The sequence below is a fragment of the Ahaetulla prasina genome, chromosome 1, assembly GCF_028640845.1.
Source record: "Ahaetulla prasina isolate Xishuangbanna chromosome 1, ASM2864084v1, whole genome shotgun sequence".
In the NCBI taxonomy this organism is placed as follows: domain Eukaryota; kingdom Metazoa; phylum Chordata; class Lepidosauria; order Squamata; family Colubridae; genus Ahaetulla; species Ahaetulla prasina.
The window spans coordinates 48230067-48242784 of record NC_080539.1 but is presented as its reverse complement, the minus strand read 5'-3'; the positions used below and the strand labels follow the sequence as shown (position 1 = coordinate 48242784).

Below are 12718 nucleotides of genomic sequence, written 5' to 3'. Positions count from 1 at the left end.
CTTGTCTTACTACTGCTAATAATCAGGTTGTGAGAACATGTATGCGTGAAAGAACCAATAGGCAATTAGGTTCTGGTGCTTAAAGTAACTGGGTTTAGCATTCATAGGATACATCTCCATCTGATAATCTTTTGAGATTTCTTTTTAATCCCAACTTCATTTTATAAATAACTCAAGGTAGTGAACATATCTAATATCCCTCCTTTTCGCATTTTCCCCACAGCAACTTTGTTTTTTAGGCATGGCTTTTTATGCCTACAGCAGGACTAATATTCATAATCTTATAGTTTCTAGCCTGATGCTTTACCTACTAGAACAAATTGGTTTTAGGACTCTAGTAACAGTGAACACCAACAGTGAAATCTGACCATCCTTAATAGAGAGAGAATTTGAAATTAATTCAGAGATGAGCATAGAATATTGAAAACAAGTATTTTGAGGAGATTTTGAGCAGTAACCTAGACTCAGCTACCTCAGAGGGCAAGCCAAAATCTAGTGGGCTTAATTGATAACTTTTGAGCGAACATTTAGGTGGATTCTTCACAGCGAGAGAAATTGACAAAGTGTTCCAGAGGTTGAGGAGGGAGAAAGTCTACCCTATTTTCTGAAGGCAGAAAATTATCTATTGTTCAGGATTTCCTTCATAAAATGTGGCCCCAGGTTTAATTTTCACCCTACGGGTTATAAAAATTTTCTTAGTAGAATGCCACTTAAAAAAAGAATTACTACTGTAGATACAGATATGGCTAATATTCATACTCTCCAATAGGCTTTTCCCTAATGTTCTACTTTTCAAAAACTCAGTGATGCTTTGCTTAGTTAGAATGTGATCTAAGGGGAAAAGAAAGTAATGGAGGTGTAAGAAATTAAGAATGAGGCAGCAAAGTGAAATCTTTCCTCCCTTTTTTGTGCCAGAATTTTGGGTCACCCAAGTGGTACTTGCAGTAAGCTCAGACAAAACTATTTTTTTTAGAAGAATACATTGTTGTTGTTTTTTAATTCTGCAATGTGTTTAAAAATTCTCGTATTGTCTTTTTCCTTGATCCTCCCATTGCCTTCCTCTCACCCCTGGTCATTTGTTCTTCTCTCAACAAGTATCCGCCGCTGAATCTGTTTATTCCTCAAAGATTATGAGATTTCCTCTCCTTTTAGGCTTCCCTCTCTAAAGATGCCTATTACGACTTAAAACCTGACCTTCTGTAGGCACCCTCCGGCAGAACACGGAATATAAATCAAATGAACAACTCTGGGATTTCCTGTGCTTGTTTCTATCTCCTTATATATGAAGGTGTTTAGGCTCCCATGAGCTTCCATGCCTGGATAAATTTGCTATTTGTGTCAGAGCACTGGACTGGATGCCCTGATTAGAGCATTTCTTCATTCAATTGACTATTCTAAGTGGTGCTCCTATAGGAATAAAAGTTCAGGCCTTTCTCATAATCTTTCCATAAATTCTATACTCAAGCTCTGACACTGAAACATGGGTTGGGTGCCAGTTTTCACCAGCAATTGTAATTATTATTTAAAATTTTAAATAATATAAAGGCCTGAATCTCAATGCTATGGGTTCTGTATCTTGATCAGACAATATTCTAGTTAAGCCTCCTCCATTCTGATTCAATTATCCACCTAGAAGAAATGTGTTTCAGGTTGGGATGTTTTAATCAGAGAACTGTGAGGAGCATATATTGAAAACTTCAATTTTAGAAATTTGATCTTTAAAATTGCATGGATTGGAAGGACTGCTAATTAAAATGTGCACAAACCTTCCTGCTTATTAGGAGTACGTTGAGTAGCTTCCTCTTCTTAAACTTTCCCAAGAAGGATGCAGGGTTCAGACTTCTCCAGTATTTATCTATTTTAAAAAATGTTGTGTTTGTGTGTGTGTGTGAAAAAAAGGGAAGGAACAAAATGTCTGCCTACTTACAAAAGCAACTAAGTTGGCAAATGGATTTTGTTTAACTATTGATATATCAGTATTCTGTACTGCACAAAACTGAGGCAAGTTATGATGCATGCATCTTTCTGCAAGAATGTGCAGTGGGCCAGGACTTGGGGAAAATGTCCTCAACTTGAAGCATTAGTCTCATGGAAGAAGCATTCTGATGCTCATTCCACTTTCATCTTCGGCAAGCAAGTTTTGTAAGTTTTTATTCTTTTTCTTTTTTCAATAAATACCGGTATATGATACATTTGTTTTAGCAGAGCCACAAAAGCCCAAGCCATTTTCATAAGTCTTCAAAGTGGTTCTATTTTTAAAGTTGTGAAATCTTTATTCCAGAACACGTTATGCGTGTGTGCACAGTTTTCAAAACCCCACTGACAATTTTCCTTATGATTCTCTAACACTGACTTTCCCCACTTTTCAATAAACACTGGTTTTATTTTATTTTGCATTGCTTTTCAAATGAGTTTGGCTTTTTCTTTTTTTTTATTATAGGAATTTCATTTTCAACGTAAGTATTATGTGGACTGAAGTAGAAGTACATACTACACAGACCCCCTTCTTTTTGAAGCAAAAGTTGGAATTTGTAGTTTGATAATGCAACTAAAAATTCTAACCTTCTCTAATCTCATGCTTTCCAGATGTATTGATACTACAAGGATTCCCAGAAAACACGTTCAATTATGCTATTTTGGAATTTGGGGAGTTATAATCCCAAATACATCTCAAAGTACCAAGTGGAGTAAAAAATAAACAGGAACTTGTCTACTAACATAAATTCAGGTAATCAATATTAAATTCACCTGAAACTAATATTCCTTGTGTGTCGTGTTGCCTGAATTTGAGGCATAGTTACTTGAGGCACAGTTGTAGCTATGTTGGCACAGAGACAAATAATCTGTTTACTGAAGCTAGCCAGGATTTCGAAACAAGCATTTCACTCTGTTATATTCTAATTTCAATTCAGAATTGCTCTAATGAAAAGAATTTTTCTAAAAATTGACAACTGAAAGTAAAAACAAAATTGAACAATTGATGGCTGAGAAAAGCACAGTATGTGCATAACCGAAGATAAAAATACTGAAAATAAATAAAAGGCACCCAGTTTGTTTCCTATAATAAAAAAAATATTATTAACCTAACTCAACTGTCCACTGTTGGGCAAATACAGAAAAAAAAATCTTCTTGGTTCAGAAAAGACTATTAAGAGCATCTCCGTAGGTTGCCTTGCAGACCAGGTTTGTGATTCTCCATATACTAAGTCGTATTTTTTTCCTACTAGATAAATCTGAAAGGAATAATTGATAATACTTTTTAAGAATTGTGTGGGACAGCTAATGATTAATCGGGGTGGGGTGGGGGTGTCAGCCTACAAACATTCTACTTTCATTTAACCAAAGTCCATTAAAAAATCAAAGATATATAGTAAAAGAAATGAAAAAAATCAGATAGGGTTGAAATAATATAATATAACAACAGAGTTGGAAGGGACCTTGGAGGCCTTCTAGTCCAACCCCCTGCCCAGGCATGAAACCCTACACCATCTCAGTCAGATGGTTATTCAACATTTTCTTAAAAATTTCCAGTGTTGGAAAGGGTATCTGGATCAGTCCTTCTTTATTACGTTGTAATAAACATTGCCTAGTTCTGAAATAAATTCAGGGGTAGTTGGACAAATGAACTGCATTATGTTTTAAGATATAAACATTATCCTGAGGTGCCTAGCTCTATTCTTTTACCAAGTGATAAACTTGTACACTTTTTATAGAAGTAAAAACTGAGGAACAAGCTGCATGTGCACCAGAAAGCCTCTATTATATGGTTTTGTGTTGGCCTCATTCATATCCATGTTTAATGTAATATACATGCATTTGTAAGAAATCTAATCTATGCATACATGTATATAAGTTTACTATACTGCCTATATTAACTGTTATTCTTCTTATACTGCTATGTTTATAAGGCCACCTTTTTCATGCATCGCAACACACAATGTTAATTTGGGGACAGATGAAATTAACCTTGCAGTAAATAACTTCCCCCCAAAAGATTAACATCAAATGTGCTGTTTTGATACCAGGTTAAATAATCTCATGGAGCAATTAAAATAGGCAAATTTAAGGCACTTGGATTACCCTGACTAGTTAAAAACCTTGTTTAATAAGAGTAATGAAGAAACCCAATTTTAATAAATACGCAGCATTTATATAGCACTTTTGAATATTCAAAACATTTCACTTATTGTATATTGTAATTGTTACAATATTCCCATATGGCAAGAAAGTGTTACTCCTATATTTCTGATGTGAGGCTGAAACCAAGGGTGGCTTGCCCGGCAGTGTTTAGCAAGTCCATGGCCACACCAAGATTTGAACTGATAACACTCCAGCTCACCTCCTTTTAGCCACTAATTTATACAATTTTTTTCAATTAGAGTCTTACTTTGTGGGCTGCAGACCCTAAATCCTCATACCCTCTGCATCAGTCCATCACTTGTCCTCTAGCCATATAAAGTACTGACACAGTTTGTCTTCCCCCACCCTGGTATTTATAAATTCAGAGCTTTTGCTTATACATATTAAACTGGGTGATAGCATTTCAGATCTTGTGATGAATACTCCCATAACACGCAGAAAAAAATATGATTCAGTCTTACAGAATGTTGGATGCCACTCCTTGCTTGGCCAGATAGTCCTCATCCTACTTTCTTCCGCTGAAGACTCTGATCTCTACCACTGTAAAGGTGGCAAGTACTTAAGTATCATATGGAGATCGTCCAGGTGCTCATTGCAGAAAACAAGCTGGTCAACCCCCAAAATGTGTAAGACTAGGCAATTATTTTCTGTGCTCAGAGAAGCAAAGAAAACGGCTTAAGATAGGGCACCAGTTCAGTTCTTACATTAATACTGAGAGCTAGGCACTCAAAATTGCTGAGACATAGAGAAGCTGAATTCTGATGAGTCCTTGCTTTGTTCACCTTTGATTCTGTAGCGCATATGAAATATATGCTGGTCTTGTAACAGTCCTGAGATTTATATTTCTTTTGACTCTATTAAATGAAAAGATACTATACCAGTAGATGGCTGTCAGATGTAACCTTCAGCTATGAGAGCAAAAACACATCTGGCGTTCTTTTTTGTAGTATGCATTATCTGATTCTGCGTGCATGCTACCTTTAAATCAAGGTTTTGGCAAAGTTATAGCTGCAACTAGTGTGGCAGTGGGATAGGCAAAAAGAACCTTCCCAATATTGGTCAGTAAAGAGATCTTTGTGTTGAAGTAGTGCTCTTTTTTTTTTTTTTTTTTGAATAAGCTGAACTTTCATGCACAGGGAGGAAGACAGAAGGTGACATTTGCAAGGCAAGGAGTTGAAGGCAGCCAGGAGCATGACACCATATTATCCATGAGAAGAGAGAATTGGACGGCTGATGTTGCTATTAGTTGTCATTGCTGAAAGCTCCCATCTGAAAAGAAAAACAGATCAGATTTATTTTATTTCATTGATATAAGATTTATAGAGCCCTCCCCGCCCCATCTTCTGTAGCATGTCTCTGGGTGCTCATGTGCAATAGCAAAGCAATAAAAACCAAATAAAAAACTTACTCCTGATGCCTTCAAGCACAACACATTCTCATATACTGTATTCAGAAGGAAAAAAAGCTAGACACTTAGTGGGCTCCAATCTCATACTACCCAAAGGCTGGTGGGAAAAGCCAGAACTTGATGATTTTTTTGAAGATCAAAAAAGTAGAGGTCTGCCTGATTTCAGATGAAAGGGTATTCCAAAGGGCAGTGCCATTACTCAGCACACTACCTAGGTTCTACTAGATGGCAACATTTAAGGGAAGGGATCTGAGTGGGCCACTCTATCAAACCTAATGGAATGGGCAGATACCCTCAGGAAGAAACAGTCCCTCAATTAACCTGGTCCTATATCATTCAGAATTTTAAAGGTGATTAGACAACCTATGTCCAATTGGATTATCTTTTCAGAAATAATTCCTTACTCAGATTCTTCAATGTCTTCAACAATAACAGAAGATTCTAGAATACTGCCTTCACTGGAAAAACTGGGATTCATTCAGAGATGTATCTGCCTTGAAAATAGCTCATGCTGAACTGTATAGCAGTCAAACATTAGCATAGGAAATGTTTTATAACATTTTATGTTTATGTCATAAAATGTTTTATAAAATTTACCAAATTTCAATTTCCTAGGAGTTATAAGTCTTGGATTTTGCACATATTCTGTAAGCTAGCCCATGTGAGGTACCTTGGTTCAAAACATTTTACACTGTTTCATCCAGTTAAAGATTACAAGAATCAGATTTTTAGAAGCATATAGATCAGGGGTGTCAACTTGCAGCCCGTGGGCCGGATGCGTCACATGCAGACCACACCCACCCCGGCTCCACAAAGGAAAAACATGTCGCAATACATCACGATATGTCACGTGACACGATCGAGTTTATCACCTATGCTATAGACAATCAGTATCTTGAATTGTACCTGGGAAAAACTGGGATTCATTCAGAGATGTATCTGCCTTGAAAATAGCTCATGCTGAACTGTATAGCAGTCAAACATTAGCATAGGAAATGTTTTATAAAATTTACCAAATTTCAATTTCCTAGGAGTTATAAGTCTTGGATTTTGCACATATTCTGTAAGCTAGCCCATGTGAGGTACCTTGGTTCAAAACATTTTACACTGTTTCATCCAGTTAAAGATTACAAGAATCAGATTTTTAGAAGCATATAGATCAGGGGTGTCAACTTGCAGCCCGTGGGCCGGATGCGTCACATGCAGACCACACCCACCCCGGCTCCACAAAGGAAATACATGTCGCAATACATCACGATATGTCACGTGACGCGATCGAGTTTATCACCTATGCTATAGACAATCAGTATCTTGAATTGTACCTGGGAAAAAACTGGAAGCCAGCACAGCTCCTACAACACTGTTACATGGGCAAACCATGGAGTACTCAAAACTGGACCAGCTATAATTTCTCGATGGTCTTGTAGAGCATGTTGCAACTCATTAGCTAGAACTACAGGGTGAATGCCATGAGCAAGTTCTCCCAATCCAGGAATAAATGCAATTGGCTCACAGGCTGAATCTGTACAATGCTTCCCCTAGTCATGGCTACCGACAACGAACCATGACTGTCTTAGACACAAGCACAGTACAGTAGAGCAACAGGCAAGATTTTCCAATAATCTCTGAATAATGAAGAAATGATAACACTAAAAACATCCATCCTCACTGCATAAACCACGTTCTGCTATAAACCAACATCTGCTATAAACCAACATCTGCTATAAACCAACATCTGCTATAAACCACGATGGCAAAAAATGATGAGATGTATAAAGATGCAAATCATTCTTGGACGTAAGTGTATAAGCTATGGAATTTTTGTCATAAAGTCACAGTGAAAACCATTTGCTCCCCTCTTCCATAAATGTCTGCGGGCAGAGTGCATTAGTTGCAGAGTATGTGCCTTATATATGAAGGTGTTTAGGCTCCCATGAGCTTCCATGCCTGGATAAATTTGCTATTTGTGTCAGAGCACTGGACTGGATGCCCTGATAAGAGCATTTCTTCATTCAATTGACTATTCTAAGTGGTGCTCCTATAGGAATAAAAGTTCAGGCCTTTCTCATAATCTTTCCATAAATTCTATACTCAAGCTCTGACACTGAAACATGGGTTGGGTGCCAGTTTTCACCAGCAATTGTAATTATTATTTAAAATTTTAAATAATATAAAGGCCTGAATCTCAATGCTATGGGTTCTGTATCTTGATCAGACAATATTCTAGTTAAGCCTCCTCCATTCTGATTCAATTATCCACCTAGAAGAAATGTGTTTCAGGTTGGGATGTTTTAATCAGAGAACTGTGAGGAGCATATATTGAAAACTTCAATTTTAGAAATTTGATCTTTAAAATTGCATGGATTGGAAGGACTGCTAATTAAAATGTGCACAAACCTTCCTGCTTATTAGGAGTACGTTGAGTAGCTTCCTCTTCTTAAACTTTCCCAAGAAGGATGCAGGGTTCAGACTTCTCCAGTATTTATCTATTTTTAAAGTTGTGAAATCTTTATTCCAGAACACGTTATGCGTGTGTGCACAGTTTTCAAAACCCCACTGACAATTTTCCTTATGATTCTCTAACACTGACTTTCCCCACTTTTCAATAAACACTGGTTTTATTTTATTTTGCATTGCTTTTCAAATGAGTTTGGCTTTTTCTTTTTTTTTAATTATAGGAATTTCATTTTCAACGTAAGTATTATGTGGACTGAAGTAGAAGTACATACTACACAGACCCCCTTTTTTTTGAAGCAAAAGTTGGAATTTGTAGTTTGATAATGCAACTAAAAATTCTAACCTTCTCTAATCTCATGCTTTCCAGATGTATTGATACTACAAGGATTCCCAGAAAACACGCTCAATTATGCTATTTTGGAATTTGGGGAGTTATAATCCCAAATACATCTCAAAGTACCAAGTGGAGTAAAAAATAAACAGGAACTTGTCTACTAACATAAATTCAGGTAATCAATATTAAATTCACCTGAAACTAATATTCCTTGTGTGTCGTGTTGCCTGAATTTGAGGCATAGTTACTTGAGGCACAGTTGTAGCTATGTTGGCACAGAGACAAATAATCTGTTTACTGAAGCTAGCCAGGATTTCGAAACAAGCATTTCACTCTGTTATATTCTAATTTCAATTCAGAATTGCTCTAATGAAAGAATTTTCTAAAATTGACAACTGAAAGTAAAAACAAAATTGAACAATTGATAATACTTTTCATAAGTCTTCAAAGTGGTTCTATTTTTAAAGTTGTGAAATCTTTATTCCAGAACACGTTATGCGTGTGTGCACAGTTTTCAAAACCCCACTGACAATTTTCCTTATGATTCTCTAACACTGACTTTCCCCACTTTTCAATAAACACTGGTTTTATTTTATTTTGCATTGCTTTTCAAATGAGTTTGGCTTTTTCTTTTTCAATAAACACTGGTTTTATTTTATTTTGCATTGCTTTTCAAATGAGTTTGGCTTTTTCTTTTTCAATAAACACTGGTTTTATTTTATTTTGCATTGCTTTTCAAATGAGTTTGGCTTTTTCTTTTTTTTTAATTATAGGAATTTCATTTTCAACGTAAGTATTATGTGGACTGAAGTAGAAGTACATACTACACAGACCCCCTTTTTTTTGAAGCAAAAGTTGGAATTTGTAGTTTGATAATGCAACTAAAAATTCTAACCTTCTCTAATCTCATGCTTTCCAGATGTATTGATACTACAAGGATTCCCAGAAAACACGCTCAATTATGCTATTTTGGAATTTGGGGAGTTATAATCCCAAATACATCTCAAAGTACCAAGTGGAGTAAAAAATAAACAGGAACTTGTCTACTAACATAAATTCAGGTAATCAATATTAAATTCACCTGAAACTAATAGTCCTTGTGTGTCGTGTTGCCTGAATTTGAGGCATAGTTACTTGAGGCACAGTTGTAGCTATGTTGGCACAGAGACAAATAATCTGTTTACTGAAGCTAGCCAGGATTTCGAAACAAGCATTTCACTCTGTTATATTCTAATTTCAATTCAGAATTGCTCTAATGAAAGAATTTTCTAAAATTGACAACTGAAAGTAAAAACAAAATTGAACAATTGATAATACTTTTTAAGAATTGTGTGGGACAGCTAATGATTAATCGGGGTGGGGTGGGGGTGTCAGCCTACAAACATTCTACTTTCATTTAACCAAAGTCCATTAAAAAATCAAAGATATATAGTAAAAGAAATGAAAAAAATCAGATAGGGTTGAAATAATATAATATAACAACAGAGTTGGAAGGGACCTTGGAGGCCTTCTAGTCCAACCCCCTGCCCAGGCATGAAACCCTACACCATCTCAGTCAGATGGTTATTCAACATTTTCTTAAAAATTTCCAGTGTTGGAAAGGGTATCTGGATCAGTCCTTCTTTATTACGTTGTAATAAACATTGCCTAGTTCTGAAATAAATTCAGGGGTAGTTGGACAAATGAACCGCATTATGTTTTAAGATATAAACATTATCCTGAGGTGCCTAGCTCTATTCTTTTACCAAGTGATAAACTTGTACACTTTTTATAGAAGTAAAAACTGAGGAACAAGCTGCATGTGCACCAGAAAGCCTCTATTATATGGTTTTGTGTTGGCCTCATTCATATCCATGTTTAATGTAATATACATGCATTTGTAAGAAATCTAATCTATGCATACATGTATATAAGTTTACTATACTGCCTATATTAACTGTTATTCTTCTTATACTGCTATGTTTATAAGGCCACCTTTTTCATGCATCGCAACACACAATGTTAATTTGGGGACAGATGAAATTAACCTTGCAGTAAATAACTTCCCCCCAAAAGATTAACATCAAATGTTGTGCTGTTTTGATACCAGGTTAAATAATCTCATGGAGCAATTAAAATAGGCAAATTTAAGGCACTTGGATTACCCTGACTAGTTAAAAACCTTGTTTAATAAGAGTAATGAAGAAACCCAATTTTAATAAATACGCAGCATTTATATAGCACTTTTGAATATTCAAAACATTTCACTTATTGTATATTGTAATTGTTACAATATTCCCATATGGCAAGAAAGTGTTACTCCTATATTTCTGATGTGAGGCTGAAACCAAGGGTGGCTTGCCCGGCAGTGTTTAGCAAGTCCATGGCCACACCAAGATTTGAACTGATAACACTCCAGCTCACCTCCTTTTAGCCACTAATTTATACAATTTTTTTCAATTAGAGTCTTACTTTGTGGGCTGCAGACTCTAAATCCTCATACCCTCTGCATCAGTCCATCACTTGTCCTCTAGCCATATAAAGTACTGACACAGTTTGTCTTCCCCCACCCTGGTATTTATAAATTCAGAGCTTTTGCTTATACATATTAAACTGGGTGATAGCATTTCAGATCTTGTGATGAATACTCCCATAACACGCAGAAAAAAAATATGATTCAGTCTTACAGAATGTTGGATGCCACTCCTTGCTTGGCCAGATAGTCCTCATCCTACTTTCTTCCGCTGAAGACTCTGATCTCTACCACTGTAAAGGTGGCAAGTACTTAAGTATCATATGGAGATCGTCCAGGTGCTCATTGCAGAAAACAAGCTGGTCAACCCCCAAAATGTATAAGACTAGGCAATTATTTTCTGTGCTCAGAGAAGCAAAGAAAACGGCTTAAGATAGGGCACCAGTTCAGTTCTTACATTAATACTGAGAGCTAGGCACTCAAAATTGCTGAGACATAGAGAAGCTGAATTCTGATGAGTCCTTGCTTTGTTCACCTTTGATTCTGTAGCGCATATGAAATATATGCTGGTCTTGTAACAGTCCTGAGATTTATATTTCTTTTGACTCTATTAAATGAAAAGATACTATACCAGTAGATGGCTGTCAGATGTAACCTTCAGCTATGAGAGCAAAAACACATCTGGCGTTCTTTTTTGTAGTATGCATTATCTGATTCTGCGTGCATGCTATCTTTAAATCAAGGTTTTGGCAAAGTTATAGCTGCAACTAGTGTGGCAGTGGGATAGGCAAAAAGAACCTTCCCAATATTGGTCAGTAAAGAGATCTTTGTGTTGAAGTAGTGCTCTTTTTTTTTTTTTTTGAATAAGCTGAACTTTCATGCACAGGGAGGAAGACAGAAGGTGACATTTGCAAGGCAAGGAGTTGAAGGCAGCCAGGAGCATGACACCATATTATCCATGAGAAGAGAGAATTGGACGGCTGATGTTGCTATTAGTTGTCATTGCTGAAAGCTCCCATCTGAAAAGAAAAACAGATCAGATTTATTTTATTTCATTGATATAAAATTTATAGAGCCCTCCCCGCCCCATCTTCTGTAGCATGTCTCTGGGTGCTCATGTGCAATAGCAAAGCAATAAAAACCAAATAAAAAACTTACTCCTGATGCCTTCAAGCACAACACATTCTCATATACTGTATTCAGAAGGAAAAAAAGCTAGACACTTATTTATTTATTTATTTATTTATTTTATTTGATTTTTATACCGCCCTTCTCCCGAAGGACTCAGGGCGGTGTACAGGCATAATAAAACCGACAATACAATATACAAGTTTAAAATACGATTTAAAAAACTTATTTAAATTAGCCCAGTAATTAAAATTTACCATACTAAAAAACCCCGTTTAAAATTAATAAATTTAACATTAAAATCCCAATTTAAGCCAGCCCCGCGCGGATAAAAAGATGAGTCTTGAGTTCGCGACGAAATGTCCGAAGGTCAGGTATTTGGCGTAAACCCGGGGGAAGCTCGTTCCAGAGTGTGGGAGCCCCCACAGAGGAGGCCCTTCCCCTGGGGGCCGCCAGCCGACATTGTTTGGCGGACGGCACCCTGAGAAGTCCCTCTCTATGGGAGCGTACGGGTCGGTGGGAGGCGTGTGGTAACAGCAGGCGGTCCCGTAAGTACCCAGGTCCTAAGCCATGGAGCGATTTAAAGGTCATAACCAACACCTTAAAGTGCACCCGGAAGGCCACAGGCAGCCAGTGCAGTCTGCGCAGGAGCGGTGTTACATGGGAGCTACGCGTAGCTCCCTCTATAACCCGCGCAGCTGCATTCTGGACTAACTGAAGCCTCCGAGTGCACTTCAAGGGAGCCCCATGTAGAGAGCATTACAGTAATCCAAGCGAGAGGTAACGAGCGCATGAGTGA

At 37.0% G+C, this 12718-nt stretch overlaps 1 protein-coding gene across 9 annotated transcripts in view; it reads right to left on the bottom strand.

Annotated features, from left to right (window-relative positions):
• Positions 1–10515: 10515 nt before the first annotated feature.
• KLHDC3 (kelch domain containing 3) overlaps positions 10516–12718 on the bottom strand; it is a 58525-nt gene continuing 56322 nt past the window's right edge. For all 9 annotated transcript variants that reach the window (XM_058165126.1, XM_058165125.1, XM_058165132.1 and 6 more), the window contains one exon: positions 10516–11810. In XM_058165126.1, the coding sequence (XP_058021109.1) occupies positions 11744–11810 (67 nt within the window). In that variant the 3' untranslated portion in view covers positions 10516–11743. The remainder of the gene's footprint in view (positions 11811–12718) is intronic.